We start from the raw sequence: 21,535 nt of genomic DNA, 5'->3' as shown, positions 1-21,535 counted from the left end.
TTTCGTTGGAGTTTTTTGTACAGTACGTTACTCGGCAGAAAACAATGTAAGCAATACAAACGAATTGTTTCAGTTTACTGCATGTACGCATAGGCGTGGTAGTAGGGGCTAGGGTTTCTTAGATTCCCCCCCTCTCTGTCAAAAAAGTTGGCCGTGAGGGTAAGGGGAACGCCCCTCCCCTGGACGCTAATTTTGTTGTGAGTGGTTATTTCCAACTTACCCCCCCCCCCCCACACACACACACACTTCCAACACCAGAACACTATACACACGCACGCACGCTTCTTGCTTTCTTCGCTCCAGCACTTATTATGTGTGCAAAGTAGCCAACATCAAGGATACACCTGACCGATATCTGTGACCAGAATCTTGCTTTTTCGCCAGCCTTACGTCATTAGTCGGATAAGTAAAACCCTTTCTTGGGGGACTTACCTCAGATGAACCATATACAACATTTGTGCTTGTCTCTGGCAAAGGAAATCTGGAACTGTTTTCAGAAAAGAATTTAAGTTTAGCCCGAAAGTTGGTCATAACTTTTAGACCAGAATTATAGTATACTTTCACACACGATAAAAGTCCAATTAAATGGAGTAGTGCACCCTGTTGTACAACAAAAAAAGACGTTTAAGTTTAGATCAATAGTTAATCTGATTTAGGTGAAATGATACGGATTTATCTGGAACCTCATAAGACCTAAGTGTTGGTATGAAAGTTTACACCCATGTTCAGGTTTTGTGTTATTTCTTGCGGTTGTTACGTTGACCTAATCGTGAATGAAGTTTGTTCTATCTCCAACCACGCACCTCAACCAGAGTGACCTCACTTCCTTGTAACCACCGCTGTTTACACAGATTCTGCAGTGATTAATGTTTCGAGATCTTACCGTAAATTTTTTATGGGTCTTCCACATTGGTACACCCTGAGTTTCTGGGGCTACGAGAAGCTGATCACCTCCGTCATCAGATTGCCTTTGCCGTGTATAATAACCTGTCAAATTCGGGGTGAATTCGACACTATAGACTATTAATTAATAATAATTATATTAACGTCTCACGTTTTGAAAATAAAACCCACCCTATCAGAGACTAAAACCTGAACTGCTGCGTTTAAAATTCATAAAAGTTCTTTAAAATTATTACTTATCAATAAAACACATAAAATATATAAAACTTTTCAAATCCTCTCTATTGATCAGTTCTGACATTCGTTTTTATTAGGAGGTGATACTTATTTTCACGTCCTTCATAGACGTAGTTGTTTTAAAGCACACGTTAACTTACGTGCACGGAACACACTTAAAATGTGATTTTTGTTTTTAATAGATCGACTTTTGTAGGTAGACAACGCTAATGCTCTTTGAAGTGGAGAGAGTATTAGACTAACTGTCTATAAGAAATTATAGTGTATCGTATTATAAAGTTTTACCATCAACTTTGGTGGTCTACACAGTGATATTACAGCTGTGTAAAGAGGAGGGATTTTTTTTTTGCGCAAATGATACGGCAATTTTGTTAGGTCTTCAATAAGTGACTTGCATTTTTATCCACGGTTGCCTGCTCTGCGAAATTTTTGCGTAAACTACACTTTGTTATCCGCAATGTCATCGACTCGGCCAAAAATGAAAAAGACCAGGTTCTTGCCAATATATCACTTTTTACCAAAGATATACCAAAATGCACGTAACCTGAGGAAGAAAGTTGATTCCAAACATTTGTGATTTAACACGTATCTGAGATAATACCTCTAATTAGATGCATGGGTATCATTTCACAAAGTAAGTAGACAAAGTTGATTTCTTTAAATCAAATTAAAGTATATGAATTTTGGTATATTATTTATTTGGAAGCTTTTCAATAGATGTGTATCATCAGCCCAACAGAAATAATTGGCAAAAAAAAAAAAAATATATATATATATATATATATATATATATATATATATATATATATATGCGATATTGTTGAGTCGTGTATGAACCTTTGTTTAGCTTTCCCATGCATGTTTTCCTTAAATATATAGATATTCCTTCAGGATTCCAATTATGAATTCAACAATACATAACATATAATTATCCCACCCTCCTTACTAACAGCACTTGAGCATAACAGGACTTGATAATCAATGCAGCCTATAAAAAAGGAGATAATATATCTTAAGAACCACTACCTTCCCTATCTTATATCACCCTCATTAAAATTATTCTACAGGTGAAATCACGTGCGGTACAGTCTTCACAAGCAAACAAAGAAAGTAATGACAATGGCTAATGTATCCAACGGATCATGTCGGGCTTTGGTGAATTATACAAGCATATGTAGGCATTTGATGTGCCGGGGATTCAATTTCGCTGGTTCAGAAAAGAACTGACAAGAGAAAAACTAGCTCCGTTATTTGTACAGAACATCTGGATTATCTAACCCTTTTTACCCGTGTCAGTCTACTGGATCACGACGTGAACGGAATTTACATGGGCGTCCAAACACAAAAAAGTAGCACGGAGCTCGTAACGATCTACTCCGGACTTAATCGGTCGTGGTCACCAGCCCAGCAGAAGTCTACGTGGTTTACGAATTGTACGAGACCACTAACGGGAAGTGGATGCCGCGATTGTTGCTATTAACTGATAAAAAAAAAAAAAAAAAAAAAAAAAAACGCAACATGGACCCCGTTGCCTTTACTGGGGTGAACTGATTAAAAACACGTACATGCTGTCTAGGTGATCTGTTTCTTGAGAAAGAAGATGTACCAAGCTAAACTAGTCAAAAGTTTTTTTTTTACCCCTGTGCACCCCCTCTCACCCTCCCCCTTTCCTCTCCCACAACACAGACAGCATTTTCAAATATCCTAGATCTGTCTCACACTCGGCTGACTCTCTCAAAGGCCAACTGTGTGATATATAGCGTCATTTCTAAAATCCTTTGCAAAAAAAAAAAAATATATATATATATATATCCAAAAATTATCACAGTACAGGAATGTCCACAGAGTTAGCCAGAAAAAATATCTGTGAATGTGTAGTGAAAAATCTCTCTGTGGCCCTGATAGAGCGATACCCTCTGATAAGTTACAATATAGTACAATGTACAAATTAGAATGAGAGATTGATCCATTGGTCTTATTTGTTGGAGACTATTAGCGATTCCTGTGGTCAGTGTAGTAAAGGGTAGTATATATAGATCTGCATGTTTAATCCAGGCTAGCAACACGCACAGCAATCTATGGCATCATAAATTTTATAAAGACACATAAGACGTCATTTGACACTCATGTAGGGACGAGTCAATACTATAATATGGATTATCATATGAAATATGAGTACGACGTGTGTAATGTAGTGAAAACATACATAGCTCAATAGGACTTTGGTTTTACTTGCCAAAAGTGATGATTGCGGTCTATAATTACTTCTATCCGTTCGAGTGAATAAAGGCTTTGGGATATGTGGACATTATTGGACACTTTTTTTTCTTCTTTTTCATATGGAATAAGGACAATGGGCTAATTCTTTGTTTCATTAAAGCGGAGGGCTGAAACAGCAAAGCAAAGGTTTCCGAGTAGGCAGATTTTATTTTACATAAAATGTCTTAAATTTAAGGCTCTAAGTTTTTGTGTTATGTCACTGGCGAATCCAGGATTTTACTAAGGTTAGTTGATTTAATTTGATATGAGATCGTCACATTTCACATTAGATGTATGAGTAATTTGAATTGGATAAAAAGAGATTCCTCTAGAGTTTCCCTCGTGATTTTAATTTATTCACCCATGATATTTCAGGTGGGATAGACTGCACACAAATTGAGTTACATTTTCAACGTATTTCACGATGGTGTTGACAATCAATACGGCACCTGTGACCAGTTAATTTTTTTTAACAATGTAAAGTTTGTTTTATCACTCAAGTCTTGTGCGTGTTTTCAGTGCTTTAAGTGGGTGGCGTGTCTTATTTCGGAATGAGTTCGTTTTTTATGAAGTCAACATTACAGAAGTGGTTAAAAATCGTGACAGCGAGCATTGAGTTATCTTAGTTAGACTATACACAAGTTCACGCACAAACACATGCGCATGCACGCACGCACGCACCCCCCCCCCCCCCCCACACACACACACGCAAACAGCTGTGACGAAAAAACTGGCTTGTCATATTACTTCACATTATTATCTTTTTATCTTTTTTGTTGTAGAGAGACAGTCATGCATCAAATTACTACACTTTGATCGGCTCAGTTTATACCTGTAATTCATGCATATTCAATGCCCCGCAAGACCAAGTTATTTACAGTCACAGTCAAGTGCTTCGTGATACATAAAAGTATCAGCGATCGCTAAAACCTCACGGTTCTCTGTATTTAACCACGACGCCAGACAAACATCGCTTGTTGCTCTGCGCGCGGGTATGCCTCACCATCAGCAATCACGAAGATCGTGACCCGTTGGCTTTGTGAAAGTCTTATCAATCTCGCGTAAGTCACTGGCGCATGTGTTTTGCAGTCAATTGGTTCATCAAATTAATCAAATCTGGCGATATCGAAACTTCCGAGGACTTAATATACTCTGTTAACCGCCGGGAGATCACCTGCACATTCCACGGCTTTGAGGTGGGTAAACATTTGCAAACATTTCGAGGTTCAATATCATTCCTTTTGACAGTGACTGTCGTTTGCAGTGACCCGTCAAATACCGGTCATGCAACTGTGTGCAAGTAACCCACCTGGATTTAATTAATTGAGGTGACCTTCCACTGGGCAGGGGACGCAAGGGCCACTACAATACAGACACTGGTGACATCATATAGAATTAACACGAATGACCAGCTTTCCAGGTGTGAGCATTCTACAGATCGTCCGTGCACTAACGTTGTTTACACTAGTTAGTAAACTGACATACTAGGCCCCAGTTACAGACCACTGCTGTGTTATTAACGCGGACGTCTCTCTCCCTCTCACTTCAGGTAGCGGTGATCGCAGAATGTTGCCATTAGCAGCGGCTGCGTCGTCCCGGCGGCTGGGGAAGATTTGGAACGAGGTTGACGCCCTTGGGAGAGTTCACTTGCTACTGTCACTACTGGTCACCGCTGCCCTGAGCGTTGGCTCTGCAGCAGGGGCGGGGGAGGAGTACGGACTTGTCCTAGACGCTGGAAGCACGGGGACACGAGTGCGTATATACCGTTGGGCCGAACGGTCCGATCTCTCCAAGCTCCCCCCAGATATCACTTACATTGACAATTTGAAAGTTCGCCCAGGGATAAGCGAGTTTGCTGACCGACTGGGAGATATCGGGGATCACTTGAGACCCCTTCTTGACAAGGCGAAGAATGTAGTGCCCTCGTCAGCCTACTCGACCACCCCTATTTTCATGATGGCGACTGCAGGTGAGGATTTTTTTCTTCATTTTATTCTAGATGGCAGTAGGTCAGGTGCGAACGCTTTATTGAATTAATTCACATTTGTTGCATATGGTCCACAAGCATGGGTCTTGTTGACTGTTGTCTGCACGATAGAGACCTTGTGGTTTCTCTATTATTAAGTATAAACTTTACATTTATTGAGTTAACTTTACATTTATTGATATGTCGGAGATTGAAGATCCTCGTAAATGATTAAAGCTCAGAGACGAAAAACTGGGTTTAGACAAGACAACTGTAGACCGACTCCCTTCACATAACAACCAGGTAACACGGTGGGAAACGCGGTATTTTTGACGACTTCCTTCATGCGAACCATCTATCTACGTATCTAAGATAGTTCTGATTTGAAGGCAGCTACAGTTAACATTTCTAAACATTTTAATTGCCCCAGTGGGCAGAAAAGACGACAAGGACCTATTGGTGTTATTTGGGGTAACACGCACAGACCCTACGAGGATGTGATTAATGTATCTTCACGTTAAGTCAGACAGATATCGGTTTAGGTCAACCAAACTGGGGGTCTTTTTTGAATGGGAAGTGTTGTGATAGCTGAAAGAATTCTTCTAGCCAGGGGTGGATTTCACCAAAAAAAGGCTATAGCCCCAAAATTGATTTAAACTTTTAAACCCAAACTTAGCTTGCTCAACTTTTATGTACATGATAAATTCATAGTAGTCCAGTTTATTACGTAAAGTATTGGTCTGGAACATTCGCCAGGTATTTCCTGTTATAAAACAAGCACGGTATTTCAGTCAATTGGACTACTACCAATTTATCTTGTGGCAAAGCGGACAAAATATTGTTACAGAAAATTACACCAATTTTCGGGATACAATTTTTAATGCGAAACAGGACGTAAAATTTAAGCCTTGGGGTGTGATAAACCGGTGGAGATGATCGACTAAAAGTGTAAGAGACTAATAGAAAGCATGTATGCTCCTATTGGTGAGCTGATCGACAACAGTACAGATCTACCGCCAGTGATCAGATGTAATATTTATAGCGATAAAACCAGTCGTCACAACTATCCTAAAAACAGGTCTTAGCTATAGCATACACTAGAATCTAGAAAATAATGGGCCGATAAGACCCGGATCGGTGCCTTGTAATCCTGTGATTTTTGTATCTCTTTTGTGTTTTATATAATCATTATTTGACAGACATGATGTGGTTGATATTGTATCCTTGTCATATTCTCATTATATAAGAGAAGCATACATTTCTTCTTTATAATTGAATAATTGCGAAAATGACATGCGTTTTAAATAGCCATCACTCATAGGAATAATGGACAGGCGTATTATCTTTCCTATCATATTATCATTAGGAAACGTATATTTCTGTGTCAGAGATTTGGGTCTCTTTTGGCACAAATCTTAGTTAAATTGCATGGCAGATATGCAGTGCAAAGTAAGTTCGGTCCCCTATTCCCTTTTAATCCCCCCACACTCCCACTCCCCACCCCCGTCCCTGTCATGTCCATTACGCCGACGACCCGATACTCACAACACTTAACCCTCTCAAATAAAAGGCCGGTCTTGCACTTGTCTAGATACGCATTTCTTTTAAGATTTTCTTTTAATTGTTTCAGATATTTGTGTAATTACAACTGTTTGGTGAAAGTAATTATTTATATACGTGTTTTCACGGTGGATGCCAGTCACATTTGAAAAGATATACCTCAAATGCAAATGAAATAGTATTTATACTTAGATTGTTACTATTATCTGTGATGCATTTAACGCGTCACTGCGGTCTCCATGACCTGTAAAGTAGTGAGAACATGTGTTAACTGTTGTCCGCGGGCTGAGAAATTCGCTGTACTAACAGTTGGGAAGATCCCTATATTGTTGCCCCTGGTTAGCTGGGTAAACAAGAGAAATACGTAATTCCCAATGTTGTGTGGAGAGTATTCATAATTTAATACAAATATATGCTAAATCTCCCTTTATGCATCTTTGAAATTGAGACCACATGAGCATTACATGTACATCTAAATTAAGATTATGTGAATCGCCGTAATTTAGTTATCTTGCTTTTAACCACCGGTATAATGATTACTCTTCCTATAGCTTGAATACTAGGTTAAATACATTGGATCCTAGCTTAAGGTACATTGTACAATGTACCACCACAAATTGAAAGGATTACATATATTGAAAAAAAAAGCCTGACAATGTCAAAGCTTGCGGGTTTTAGCTACTACAGGTTTCAGCTATAGGTGGTCAGGGCAGATCAACATGAATGGTTAAACATTCCACGCGCTCTTTGGGCTCTTTGCTCAGCAAATGTCAGCATCTTATAAGTCTTAGGCCACATTCACAACAGCGGTCTAACTAGTCCGCGGAACAAATATGGCCGACTCACTTGAATACTTGTTGCGTAATCCTTACGGGGAATCTATTCAGTGTCTAATAGGGGATTAGACGGTAAACTTTTAAGTGGATCGCCATATTTGATCCGCGGACTAGTTAGTCTGCTGTTGCGAATGCGGTCTAAGATAATCTTAAGAACCTGGGGTACAAGTAACCCCTCTGTCGCCCCCTTCTTGATGTATGTTCTGTTGATGAACGTAACCTAAAAGAGTTTCCCTAAATAAAATTTCTGTGCACTTATCTAATTGGCCACGAGGGCACGATTACTGTGTTATCGTAGGTACTGGCAAGGTGAAGTGTAGAATAACACTCAGTCTTAAGTGTATACGGATGATTTTCGGATCATATCACCCCAAACTACAGTTTACATATTGTCAGTTAGTGTTTTGATGGAGCACCAGCTGGCCTCTTTAAGTAAACACGTTGTTCAGCATATGTAAACTATTAAGGCTATTAAATGTATTATATAGTCAGTGACTTATGTTCAACTGATCGGCATCGATATCTGAACTTTCAGGTTGTCGGAGACTGTCTTAGTAGAGTAACAGTCGAGGAACTAGCAAGCGACCTTTCTGTGTCGTCTTTATCTGTTATAAAGACTGCTGTAATTCTTTTATTTATCCGCACTAATTTGCTTTTCAGGCCAATTGTCTTAAACTGCGCCTACCATCGGTCCAACTAAAACGACTTTTAAATTGAATCCCGGAAGTAAACGGTTTGTCTGTATCCCTTGCGCTTTTTTAATCTCGGAGTGAGGTTACTTTGTATTAGGCGGCCAGGGTGTTGAGCTGGTGGTCAGACGTCTTGAGAGAAAACACCACGTGACCCAGAGGCTTAAATGCAACTAAGGGTGCCTTCACAATGAAACTATCCTACTAGATAGATCGACCCAACTCCGTGGGGACTCTCGCTGAATGCAATCAGATTAACAGTAGAATTAATAAAGAAAATCTGGTGATTAAACGAGCACGTTGGAAACAAGAGGAGGCGTGTTAATCTGATTGTGTTCAGCAAGAGTACCCTCGGAGTTGGAACGATCTACGTCGAACGGTTGTTTCATTGGGAATGAGCCCTAAGCATCAGGATTTGATAAACAGGTGCAGCAATAATTAAGTTGTCAGCAGGCTCGCCAGGGCCGTAGCCTGAGCAAAATGCCAGGGGGGGGCAGTAAGCGGACACGAGGGGGCGAAGCTACCGAGGGGGGAGGGTGTGGTGTGTAAAATTCCAAATTCCAGGGGGGGCAGCTGCCCCCCCCTGCCCCCCCGGAGGCTACGGCCCTGCTCGCGAAAAAGAAACTTAACCCGCAATAACCTAAACTCATTATCAAAAGAAAGTACGCACCGCACAGTGAACACTTCTTACCTTATAAGAAAATGATTTGATTAATTAACTTGTATGTTTTTATTCTTGGCATGTGTTGCCAATTCGCAATGTTGACACATGGTTTCAGTTGTTACCTTCCAAGGGAAATCGTTATTTATCATAATGAGAGTATTGGTGCGCCAAAAAGGATACCTACAAATCAACCAGACTTGCACGTGTGACATATGAGTTTAAATTGGATAGTATGAGTTTTTAGATACATCCTGTCTACCTAGATAGGTAATGCGATTGAAGAATGTAAGAAAAAACATAGACGATAGTTGACTTGTAACTTTTGATACACGGTTCATTAGAGAGTAAAATGAAATTATTAGGAGATAAACCTAATTTTTTTAGTCTCATTCACATGATAATGATAATTGCAAAAATCGGAATAAAATCCAATGCTGTTTGGCTAGAAAACCGGTCTCATTTTATATAGGTGTGTAAAGAACAACTTATTGTACTATACCAAAGGGAAAAATCAACACAAATAAAATCAAAATAAAAGAGGAAATATACGTTGCAGCCGTGTTATCCTAGTGTATGTAGCCTATCCCACAGCCAATATGTATATAAACATCACTTGTAGTTTACAAGTAAAAGTAACGTTATCATATCCTGTTCCTGGTACGTATTTCTACTTCAACACAAATCGGCGTGCTACCTGGTTTGATCTCTCCTCCAGGAACAAGCTGAACAAGGGACAACGACCTCAACCTCCAAGAATACTGTCTGTTTCCCTGAGATAAATAGATCTAACGGTGACTGTGAACATATCCTTGTTTCGCGGTTCACCCTCCGATTACTGTTATATTACAATTTTTACATAAGACCAGATATTAATCTGAAAATGCATTTCTGTGAGGTTTGTTTTTCACAGTTGTACGGAGAGTGACGTAAGTAATGCACCATTGATCTGTTTTTCAGGGTAACTGTTTTACTCACAATTCTGGACGCGTTATCTAGATCCACGTGTTTCTGGTTAAACGTGCAGGATAGGTCTACATATCGGCTAAATCTTTCTTACTCTTTATTATATTACCTCCTTCTCTCAATACACTGACACGTGCGTGTACCCTTTTAAAGCAGTCAGAGGCATTCCAGTTGTTTTCGACTACGAAATTCTCGATTTTTGTAAATGATGCTTCAATAAAACAACTTGATCAATTGGAGAGTGTGACCAATGCTACATGCACGGCATACACGACTAGTCCAAACTTTGCAAAAACGATATTTACCTTTTCAAGATGGAATATTGGTCTTTACCAGTCTACATGATATATATTGTATGACACTATATTCTACTATTAAATTTTGGTAAATGAATGAGTGCCAGTATAAGCCCCTTCCATGAACAGAAAATAATTCCGCTTCTCGGCGTCCCTTGCTACGCTCTAATCATTTACAAATATTTCATTCTTGTGACAGAGAAAGACGCCAAGGAATTATTAGAGTTTGCCACCAGGTTAAAGTTTTCGTATTTGCTCAAATATGAAAGCTAATTTATCTTCTGTGGGTGAAACCAATGCCCTGTAAGATTGCATCTTAAGGATGCATGTTTGCTCAATAAATCTTTCTCGCGTCTGTTAAAACGCTCCGAGAAAACCGCTCAAGCTTGGCTTTTATTTCGTAATGTTCAATTTATCGGGCGTTTCATCGACTCTGCCATAAATTTCGAACGTGATTTTCACATATGGCCTTTTTAATGCTTGCGATTACCGATATTGCTTATTGAAGTCGACTTTTACGGCTTTAAATAAGTAAAGAATACACTCCGTTGAATAGGTAATATTGAAGAATTAGCAATAACTTAAAGATAAGAACCGGGTCATTAATAATAGTGCACTCTTTGATTAACTATGTAATACCATTTTGATTACAATCAAAGTCATAATAATTTCTATATGTTTTCTTTTTGCCTACGATTTGAAGCCTAATTATCACAATTTTTTGACTGCAGGCGACCGACCACATTAAAATATATTATCTTTATCGAATTATTCTTAAAATAACGGAGGAGGGGAGGGGGGTAAGTGTTTAGGCAATTGATTAGCGTTCGGTTGCTCAGACATGTCAGTGAAAAACCCGTGAACTTGTATTCCTGTGTAAATGGAACCAAATGCCAATTATCCGACCTAAAATGAACTCTTTGGAAACGTAGGCACAGGCGGTTTTGTGTGGAACTGAAATGAAAATTGAGGGCGGAAATATCTCAAACACGATAATTACAAAATCTGCTTCGATCAGCAGCTCATCTCTATTAGCTTTATGTGTCAGTTACAGAACAAGGCGTATACTTCACAGAGAAAACCATAGATGGCCATCCCGATAATAAGCTATCGATCACATCTTTTTGATCTGGTTTCATGCCTCGAGTACCCTAGAAACTGACCTCTCTCCTATATAAGCATACGTGTATCCTGGAAACGGCTGGGACATGCTGAAAGTAAAGAGGTGAAACCCAGGGTGTTATCTGGCCGCCATCCGTATATATGGACTGTAAAAGGCTGGTTCTGGTAAACCTCATTGCTCTCTCTTCCTCTACGGCATTTTGTTTTTAAATTGAAATCAGCAAAATGTTCATAATAATGAATTTTTGAAATTGTTCAATTTCTACGCTGTGATTGAGAGCAACCTGTAAGAGCTTTCTTCCTAACTTTAGGACTTAGCCACACAAGTTGTTTCAAACATCATATAATCCCAAGAATGAGTATATCCAATGTCCGTGCCCATCGTATTAAATGTAACAATAGAAATATAACAGAAAAAAAACAAAGAATTGCCAGTGAAAAGTCCATGGGTCTAGTGGTGCTGTACTCATGAAGGGAAATAGGTGGCAGCATTGAGTTTTTGTTTGCTGTTGTCCCAATCTGAAAGGTTTCATTGCGTTTAATTTTCTCTCTCACCTGTCGCATTCAAGATACTAAAATGCAAAGCGTTTACTTCGAGACAGTTGCCTTCTGCAAGCCTGCTCCCACACGATCGTTCAAAACCCGTATACATTCTAAATAGTAAAAAAGTAACGCCGCCGAATATGCTTTTTAGCTTTATTCATTGTAACGTATGCATTTACCTGGGTAGAAGGAAATGACAACAGAAATGTAATTACAAATAAGTATGCTGTTAAAGAATTATACAATATGACTGCTCCTAAATTAATAAAGATATTTGCTTAAAAGTAATAAAGTTAATATAGGTAATGAATATTTGGATATGAACTTTTAAGACCATCGATTATTCGAAGATTTCTCTTACAGGTCTTCGCCTCATCGACCCAGTTAAAGGTGAAGCTATTTTTGACGAGGCTCGAAAAATTCTCAGCAACAAAACCCTGTGTCCGTTCCAGTTTTCGGCAGGAGACGCCCGAATCTTGTCGGGGGAAGAGGAGGGTATGTTCACGTGGATCAGCGCCAACTACCTCATTAAATATTTTGGGAAAAACAGGTAAGAAATAACAGCATTATAGCGTGAAATATATTTGAAAACCATGCAAAGCGCACATTCCATTACAGATGCTGCAACATTTACGAAAACGATGAAGGAACAAATAAGTAGCAATGTAACAAAATGGAGGAATCATTATTTTTTTCTACAAATAGAAAAGAAACAGACGTTGTTTGCTTAAAATGGCACTGCGTTCATGGTTGTTGAGTGGGATTGGGCTTGTCGCAACAGCTGCAATCATGGCACAATCTCTACTACCGGTCTCACTATTTATTTATTTATTTATTTATTTTTAAGCAAACTCAACCACCGGTCTCACTAGTTATTTAGGCCTATTTAATTATTTATTTGCTTTTAGATAAGTCTTGTAGTCATCAATGTACCACTCTAAATTACATAAACTTCGGGTTTATGTTTATGTTAATTAATGCAAAGTGGAATAACAAGTAGCTATTTCTTCTCCCTTTTGCACAAAAATGGATAACAAATCATAACCTTGCATTCTGCATGATTTTAGTACTGGTATATCTGGACTATTAGGCGATACAACGCCGGTTTATGCTTATCAAAGATTATCAATTAGGCAGGTGTAAAATGTATGCCCTTCTCAAAATAAAAACCATCTCTAAACTATGTCCATTCAACTATATCTGTCAAGTCTGGTATGTAGTTTTCTTACATTATTATCCTTACCATTTTGACAGGTTAATTGTCATTCATATCTATCTTATGACATTTGTGAAGATGGCTTTCATTTATTATCACACTGCTGCAAATATATATATTCATCATGATTGGTTTAATTATATTCACAATATCTGCTACGCCGGTACGTTAATCCGAAATATATTCTCTTTCAGCCCCTTTTCCTCATCTGTGGGTACCATGGAGATGGGCGGGGCCTCTATGCAAATTGCCTTCATTCCCGAGACTGATCCCCTAGCGAACAAATTCGAAGTTGATATACCTGGAGACTCACAGAGCTATCCCCTGTACACACACAGTTACTTGTACTATGGTGAAAATTACATTGCAATGCGCGTCAGGGAGTTTCTGGCATCGTCATCAACGAACCAAGGGGGCAGGATAATGAACCCCTGCATGTTAAAAGGTAACAATTCAGTTGTCAAATGCATGAATAAGCGCAATCTTTGTCTATGAGATTCAGTATTTGATCTACAAGCCAGATGGAGGGAATATAAGTTTCGGTCTTGGTACTGGGAAGTGATGGTGGTTGAAGGTCTAAGGGTGCATTCCCAGAGATTTAGATCGATCCAGAGATTTAGATTTAGATCGACCTAACTCCCTGGGGGTTCACGCTAAATTGCAGTCAGCCGAGCGCGCACCATAGTTAATTACCCCCTTACAGCTTTTAGTAGGCGGGACAGACGCTTAAGCCGGCTAACCTGACAGTAATCTAGTGAGACTACCCACAGGGATAGATCGATCTAAAATCTATGGGAAGGGGGTCTTAGTATTCTGACCTTAAAGCACCAACAGAGAGTTTGTTCACCTGCGCTTCTCCTTCTCCAACTTCATCTCCCCCAAAGGCATACGCAAGTCGGTCTTATACCGACGTTCTTTTATCCTCTATCCCAGGCCTCATATGAACGATAATTGTCGTTTGCTAATACGAGCCTTACATTTTGGAGCACGAATTAAGGACTCCTTCTAAGTTAACGACCCCAGCCACGAATTAAGTACTCCAACGTAAAATTAGTTGCCACAAGCCCAGCGTTTGATAACCCAAACAGACCCCCCCCCCCCTTACGGGTTCTTTTTATCAAACATACAGCGTATAATTTCGGCAGCGATGCAATCTCGACAATCTCCGACTTATACGGAACGCACAGAACGGGTAGATAAGCGGATAAACGGTTTATGTTATCAAACGCTGGGCTTGTGGCAACTAATTTCACACTGGGATACTGGGAGTCGTTAATTTTGGGATTTTGTTCAAAAATCTGAAACACCAAAGTCGTTTATAAGGCCTATATCCCCATCACAGAGACTTGAAGGTCGCTTCACAGGCTATCACATCACCGCCATAACAAACTCTTTAAAAAACATACCGACAACTTAATAAACTGTAATGCTTTTCAGGATAAGCAGCCGATGACATAAGTGATGTGCCTTGAAAAACATACACGCGTAAGAGGTAAACGACCTTTTAAGAATAATCCACGGGAAGAAAACTAGTCGCAATGTCAGTTGAAATTTGTAGGTGATGCTAAAAACAGGAAAATGCGTGACAGAAACATAGGGGCGTGTGTGTGTCATGGTTGATAAACATCCTGTTTTTACTAGATCATTTTACCAAAAATTTTTTGTTTTATTTCACAGTGTCTGGAAAATATTGAGATAACGGCTGTTAATTACGTAGACAGGTACAAAGGTTTTAGTACCCGGGGCAGTATGCGGGATGTTTCCAGTAGTTTAACTTTATCCCCTGAAACAAATTTTTTTTCAGTGATGGATGGGAGCTGTGATGGCGGACCGGCTCATCTTCACAGAACACTTATTCACCCAATTTTACTTCCAAGTTTCGTTCCCAGTGAAACAACTACTTTTGTATTTCAGCCCAATCTATTCACAATATCTGCTACATGAGCAAACCAAAGAAATCCATGGAAATAATCAAATACTTACAAGTGAATACCTTTTTCATAATAGCCATCTTTGCGTCATTGTTCAATTTGTGTCGCGTTTGGTCGCCATATAAATAGTTTGATTTTTTTTTTTTGTTTTTTTTTTTTGTTTTTTTGAAGATATCTTTGTTTTGTATTAATGATTCTTATGTTGTCCGATGAATCCTTGCAAAATTCACTGATACATCTATCCAGGTAAAAATAAATAAGCTCCACATCTTTAATAGGACATTATTTAAATGTACTTTCTACATCCGTCTACATTTTCGTCCTTTTTAGGTGACTTATTGAACACGACCGTAAACAGTAGAGCCGGGTACTTCCAATTCCAAGGCTCAGGCAATGGAACCGCGTGCATGGAAGTGCTGCGCCATTACACATCGCCGGCCGCAGATGATAGGTGCTATCCTCGACCCTGCGCCATTGGCCAAATTTACCAACCTAAAGTTCCAAGAGATATGGTCTTTTACGCAATTGCAGCGTTTGTTGACGCTCCAACGGCACTAAATGTGATTTCAGCGAATGGCTCCATTACCGCCAGGAGCTTACAGAATGCTGCTTTAACGTATTGTGAAAAGGTAAAGATTATGGGTGATTATTTTGAAAACCAATGTCCGATGCACACCATAAATTGAACAGAATAGTTTTCTCGGCTGTTGTTACCGTAAAAAATTTAACCTCATAATTATACTATTAAAGAGTCAACTACCTAAAAGCCTATACTCTTTATGATTTCCATCATTTTTTGAAATTTATTTCTCTGGTTTACTTCTTGTCATTACTGGAAAGTGAAAAATGAACAGAAGACGGATTTTAGAGAAGATCGAGAAGAGCCGAGGTCTAGCAAGGCCGAGACCTAAATATGGCGGACCTACATGAAAGGAAGGCCGCGTAACCCTGTGATGGTCTCTCAATGAATCTCAATGAATGTCACTGAGAAACCATTAAAGGATTATGCGGTCTTCCTTTCATGTAGGTCCGCCATATTTAGGTCTGGGCCTTGCTAGACCTCGGCTCTTCTCGATGTGAATGCTCTCTTGGTGTGGTGCTTTCATTCTTGCGGAGCTGTGGAGAAGGGATAGATCGCCCTGTTCTCCTTGGAAAAGGGGAACGAGGCCCATCCAGCATCTGGTTAACATTGGGATAAACGACTAAGAGTGATGTGGGTTGAAAGGTCTAAGTGATGGATTTGGGTGTCAAACTACAAATCCATGAAATAAGGTGAACTAAGATGTGAATATGTAGGATTTTCAGCTTACGCCTGCCATCTATTCTTGCTTGCAACGAGAATGAGAGAGGCTCGCTCCCAACACCAGGGCCGTTTCCAGAGTTAGAATGATAACTTGATTTTTTTAAAGAGAGATACAGTTAGATTATGCATAACACAATAGAAGGACATTGTCGGTATAGTCACGTTACGTCTAATTAATTAAGACGAAAAAATCTTCACCAACAGGAGTCGTTTTTCTTGTAAACGAGGTCTGTTGGAGCAGAGGGTAGAGCTGGTCTCTGTGGCGAAGTTTCTCTAACTTTTTGTCGTTAAAATATCTTTGCCATCCATATTTACGTGCGTAAGCAACCTTACAAAATATGCTAAAGAGTTTATCTATGATAAAAGAAACTCATGCGTGTTACCATCCGTAAATGTGAGTTGGCGTGACCGGAAGCAGGTACAACGCACACACAAGTTTAATGACTTTTAAATTATTATAACAATCACATGCACAGATACATGCAGCTGGCATTTGCAGTATCTTTTTTACTTTATACAAAAGGGGCTCGCTCTACGCTGTCCTCGTAAAACACTGCGCTAACTCCTGCAAAAAAGGAGTCTTTGTTTTATTTATTTGGCAGCCAATTGGTAGACTTTTGGGTTTCTGTTACGGTCAGAGTAATCATAAGTAGGAAAATTCTGGATGTTTCAAAATCAACAAAGTGATCAAAGTTAAAAGACAAGGAGGCACAAAAATTAATCTTAAAATACTATCAGTACACATAATTTTCTGAATATCGTATGTGTACAATACTTCTTCAGTGAAATGAGCAGACCTTCATTTCTGATTGCATTATTAGTTCAGTTGCATCCTTATCCCTGTTGCCTTCATCCACCTGAACATCTCGCCATATGGTAGTGTTTGCTATATATATATATTGTTTTTTAATAAAGCTGGTACTGCTTGAGTGAAACTTTTCAGGATTTTCAGTATGTTTTTGATCGATTTTTGCATATGGTCTAAATTGCAAGCTATATTTTCAGGATTTTCAGCTTTTACAACTTTCATCCTTGGTACTGTTTTATAATACTTTCCTTTTTCAGAGCATACCTCTTGCCATGAATATGACGGGCGCCTCCACGTCTGAGGTGTCGACCTTCTGTTTGGAAGGACTGTACTTCTCGATGCTGCTGGAAGAATCTTTCGGATTTGATCCCAACAGGGCACAAGTTATAGTGGACGATTACATCGATAGGCAGTTTATAGGTAATTAACATAACCATGCCTCTGAGATAGAAGTACCAAATATACACGAGACCAAATTTCTCATAAGGATTATTACTAACACACCTAAGAAACAGACTATTGATTCAGCAAAATTAAGCGTTCATGGCGTTTTTTTTTTTTACAATAGTAAAATATTTGTCGTCATAGTGTGACAGTTAACTAGTGATTTTCAATATCTTGAATATAAATATTATTAGCTTCTGACGTAGAGGTTCCAAAGTTATTGCCATGAGCAAAAATAATACAGTCATTTCAATTTCCTAGTCTCGTTTTATAAACAACTAATACTTAGACTACATTCATGTATTTCAGGTTGGCCAATGGGGGCCATGGTATACGCAATCAAGGTAGCCAATCAAAAGTCACCTGGTGACTGTCCAGCAGCAAATAGTTGTAATCCTCAGGAACCTCTTGGAAAATATTATCTGTCAGTGTTAGTGTTGTTTCTTATTCTATTTTCTATGCAAACCAGGCAATCGTGATATTTTGTCAGTTTTTATGTATATAAGTTATGTTATTAGGTTTGCTTTGACTGACAAACTGACTGTTAATAATGCTGTTTCTTATATATACATTATCACCGGAATAATATTACGTCAAGACATACATAGTTTGAAATGTGGATAAGCATATTTTATTTATTGGAGCGACAAAATAAGCTTGAACACATCCTTTACGACAAATCGCCATAGTATTGACTTTTTACAAATCTATTTATAAAAAATTTCTTTGCAATTATATTTGTTATGTTAGTTTTTAATTCAAAACTCACTGAAGCCCGCTATACCAAAATTATGTATAATACATGTAGTATCATGAGTATCAAAGCAGATATAAGTTGAACGTAGCTATCTCAAAAGTGCACTTGGGTTTATTTAAAAATGAAAATGCCTCAAAGCCATGTCTGTTGCTACCACATGTCGTGTCCATTCCACTTCCTTTTGTGATGACATACATGTTTGTTTGCCTGCATAGTTTGTAGCTCATTTTGATAAGGTATAAAAATGTGTGATAGAAACAAACGATTTCTAAGAATGACCATATACGCCATAGCGACCAAAACGCCAATGGTACCCTTTTGCAAATTAATCCCATTCCTGCACTGTGATCTTTTGAGAACAAAGAGAACACGCGTTTGTTTCTAAATGGTATCAAAATAAATCTAATGCTTTGATTGATTCCATTATATATCTTTAATATTTTCTGTACACGACATTTAGATAGCATTGTATAATACCCACTACATCTACATATCACTCATGGAGCCAATAGCGAGGGATGCCGACGGATGATAGACTGGTAGATGTCCTGTTTGAGCTTGTTTTAGAGGTTAGAGTTGTCATCCCAGTTCTTTGGGAGCCAAACATGGCCAATCCAAAGGGCCCAGCCAGGTACTCCAGAAAATGTTGCTCGCAGTTGCGGAACTACATTGGACGGGTTTTCAAAGGAATGAAAAATGTTAAGTGGACAACGGCTAAACGGGAAATGTATCAAAATGTAGACCAAAGTTCATTTCAAAGGTTTTATTATGCCCTCGTTGCTACCACACCCTTGAAAAACAATCGCGAGACAAAGCACATCAATCCCGATGTTGCACTTACTAGGGCAGAATGTTATTTGGCCTCTCAATACTAATGTTGGCATTTTATAAAACTACTTGAACAGCTTAACACCTGCGAAAACGCACGTTTAAAGGCGTGTCCCGTATGTCGATGCCGTGCACAATGCCTACGCTTTATAAAAACAGAGAATGCACTAGCATAGACTGTTTAACTATTCATCTAGGGTTGATATGTTCTAGCGCAAGAAGACAAACAAGAAAAACATGCAACGAAAATCTTTCCACGCCCAAGTATATTCAGTGCAGCGCTGTAATGTACATCGAAATTCCGTTGGTTAGAACTGAAATTAATGGTTAAACTGAAATTAATGGCGCACCGCCCACAGTGATTAGATCGATTATTCTCCCCCAATGAACAATAGGCCAAGGTTATGTATGTTTAATCGTGCCTGGCAATACTCTTTCGTGACACCTGGTAAAAATTAGCGTCTTAAATGCGTGGGCGTGCTATAATCTTTAACTTTGGGAAAGAAACTTGGAAAAATTGCGAACCCTAGTTCCATCTGGTATTGTATGAAGCAATTTCTCAAAGTCAGCCTAAACTGCAAAAGCGTCACTCTCCAGAAAGCAGTTGAAAAACGCTTAATGATCAGCTTCTTCGCTTTTGTATTGAAACAATGGTAAATGAAAAAACTGAAATGGTTGACCACTATTTAAGATATATGGAAAATAAACAATTGTCCTTCATTAGAAGCTGCGTAAAAATCTGTGTACTCTGAAATAACCTAATGTTCAGTACTTAAAAATGATTAATCAACATGCGTTTTGCCCATTCGTTTCGGAGACATGAGGATTTTTTAGATTTCTAATGCAAACTTTTCAAATAGTATCACTTAGTAATCACTTCTGTGAGGGAACGACTAAGCCACTTTTTAGGTCATCCAGCCATTTTAAAAGTGTCAGCTTTTACTTTAATTTTTGTCGCAGAGATAATGCAGTGTAGTAACCGAATAATGCAGTGAAATCTAAGGCGTTTTAACTATGTCAACTACCACTTGCATAATTCATAAAATGTATTTATCAAAAGTGGTTTGTTCAAACAGGAAAGGCCAAAAATAGACAATTTGCACTATGACTGTAATGGCCGTTTCTGGAGACAAAAAAAACTCGTTTAGAGTTGGAACAGGACCCTTCACATTCTGTGCTGACTATTGTAAGTTATCATGCAAGAACAACTTTTCTTATCTCGTTTCGATCGCTGAAAATATGTTACTGTGCGTCTTTGTTATCACCAGCCTCCTCAATCAAGCAATCGTTATCTAATTTCAATACTGGTTTGCCTAATCAGAGAGAGTGACATGTATGAGGGAGGATTTTCATCAAATCACTTCCCGAGACTTGTTGGGGTACATATACTGAACCCACTTTATTCAATCATTTAATTTTTTTTCAAGTGGTTTTAATCAGAATACTTTCCCAATGTTACCCCCCCCTTCTCTCAGGATGCACAATTGTCAGTTTTGTTCGTGTTTTTATTCACATTACATAGTCACATATCCTTTTTTTAGCCTCAACATTATTCAGTTGTACTAACAATGGCACATTGTTTTCGTGCATTTTCAATGTGCACTATGTATCTTTTATTCCGCTGTTCTTGTTTTGTTACCAGACATGGTTTCAATAACTACATAAATAAATAACATTCAAAAGAAATGTTTGTAAGCATAATATATACATGGATATGGTTTAAAATCGGCTTCACAGTCCCCAACTTTCCTGGACGAATGTGCTTTATTGCCACATTTTTCAAATAAACTTCTGTCAAAGTCGTGTCCAAGTGTAACCGCTTCTTATAAAAATTTAATATGGTTTCAAAAAAACAAAAAAAAAAAACAATAAATTATAGGGAATGTCTGTAAGTATCGGATATACATATAGTTACTGAAATCTGTTTCAAAGGCAACTACTTTCAGAAACGTTTGAACATTGTTTCCATTGATTTTTTTTAAATAAACTCCTTCTAGTTTGGATGGTAAATGGTAAGGACAACACACCTCACACACCTCAGTAACCTGATATCTTTAAAGGCACCACAACGGGCTGTAGACTAGCTACAAATTTTCGCGTTTTCAAAAATTCAAAACTTACATACTGTATGAAACCTATATATCTGTACGCTTCTGATTTATAAAAATCATAAATGATTTTCTATTTTTAAAATAAAAATACGAAATCTG

General features: G+C 38.5%; 1 protein-coding gene across 3 annotated transcripts; it reads left to right on the top strand.

The window, feature by feature from the left end:
- The first annotated feature begins 3,344 nt into the window (after positions 1 to 3,344).
- Positions 3,345 to 18,916, top strand: LOC106175023 (uncharacterized). Of its 3 annotated transcripts, none has more exons than XM_013556831.2 (7): positions 3,345 to 3,644; positions 4,949 to 5,368; positions 12,402 to 12,588; positions 13,449 to 13,699; positions 15,516 to 15,814; positions 17,554 to 17,716; positions 18,050 to 18,916. In XM_013556831.2, the coding sequence occupies exons 2-7, from the start codon at positions 4,966 to 4,968 to the stop codon at positions 18,217 to 18,219; spliced, it is 1,473 nt and encodes a 490-aa protein (XP_013412285.2). In that variant the 5' UTR covers positions 3,345 to 3,644; positions 4,949 to 4,965; the 3' UTR covers positions 18,220 to 18,916. The 3 variants fall into 3 exon arrangements, with proteins under 3 accessions (XP_013412285.2, XP_086866926.1, XP_013412284.2); XM_087010800.1 differs by lacking the exon at positions 3,345 to 3,644 and adding an exon at positions 4,193 to 4,819; XM_013556830.2 differs by lacking the exon at positions 3,345 to 3,644 and adding an exon at positions 4,218 to 4,595.
- Positions 18,917 to 21,535: the final 2,619 nt, after the last annotated feature.

The sequence above is a fragment of the Lingula anatina genome, chromosome 4 (genome assembly GCF_051362555.1).
Source record: "Lingula anatina isolate TDL-2025a chromosome 4, LinAna3.0, whole genome shotgun sequence".
Lineage (NCBI taxonomy): Eukaryota > Metazoa > Brachiopoda > Lingulata > Lingulida > Lingulidae > Lingula > Lingula anatina.
Note: the sequence above shows the minus strand (reverse complement) of the source record. Positions and strands in the feature narration are given on the sequence as shown.

Coding starts and splice junctions, on each gene's coding strand:
- LOC106175023 (XM_087010800.1), top strand. Junction 15,815..17,553: donor CTTTAACGTATTGTGAAAAG/GTAAAGATTATG, acceptor TTCCTTTTTCAG/AGCATACCTCTTGCCATGAA. Junction 17,717..18,049: donor CATCGATAGGCAGTTTATAG/GTAATTAACATA, acceptor CATGTATTTCAG/GTTGGCCAATGGGGGCCATG.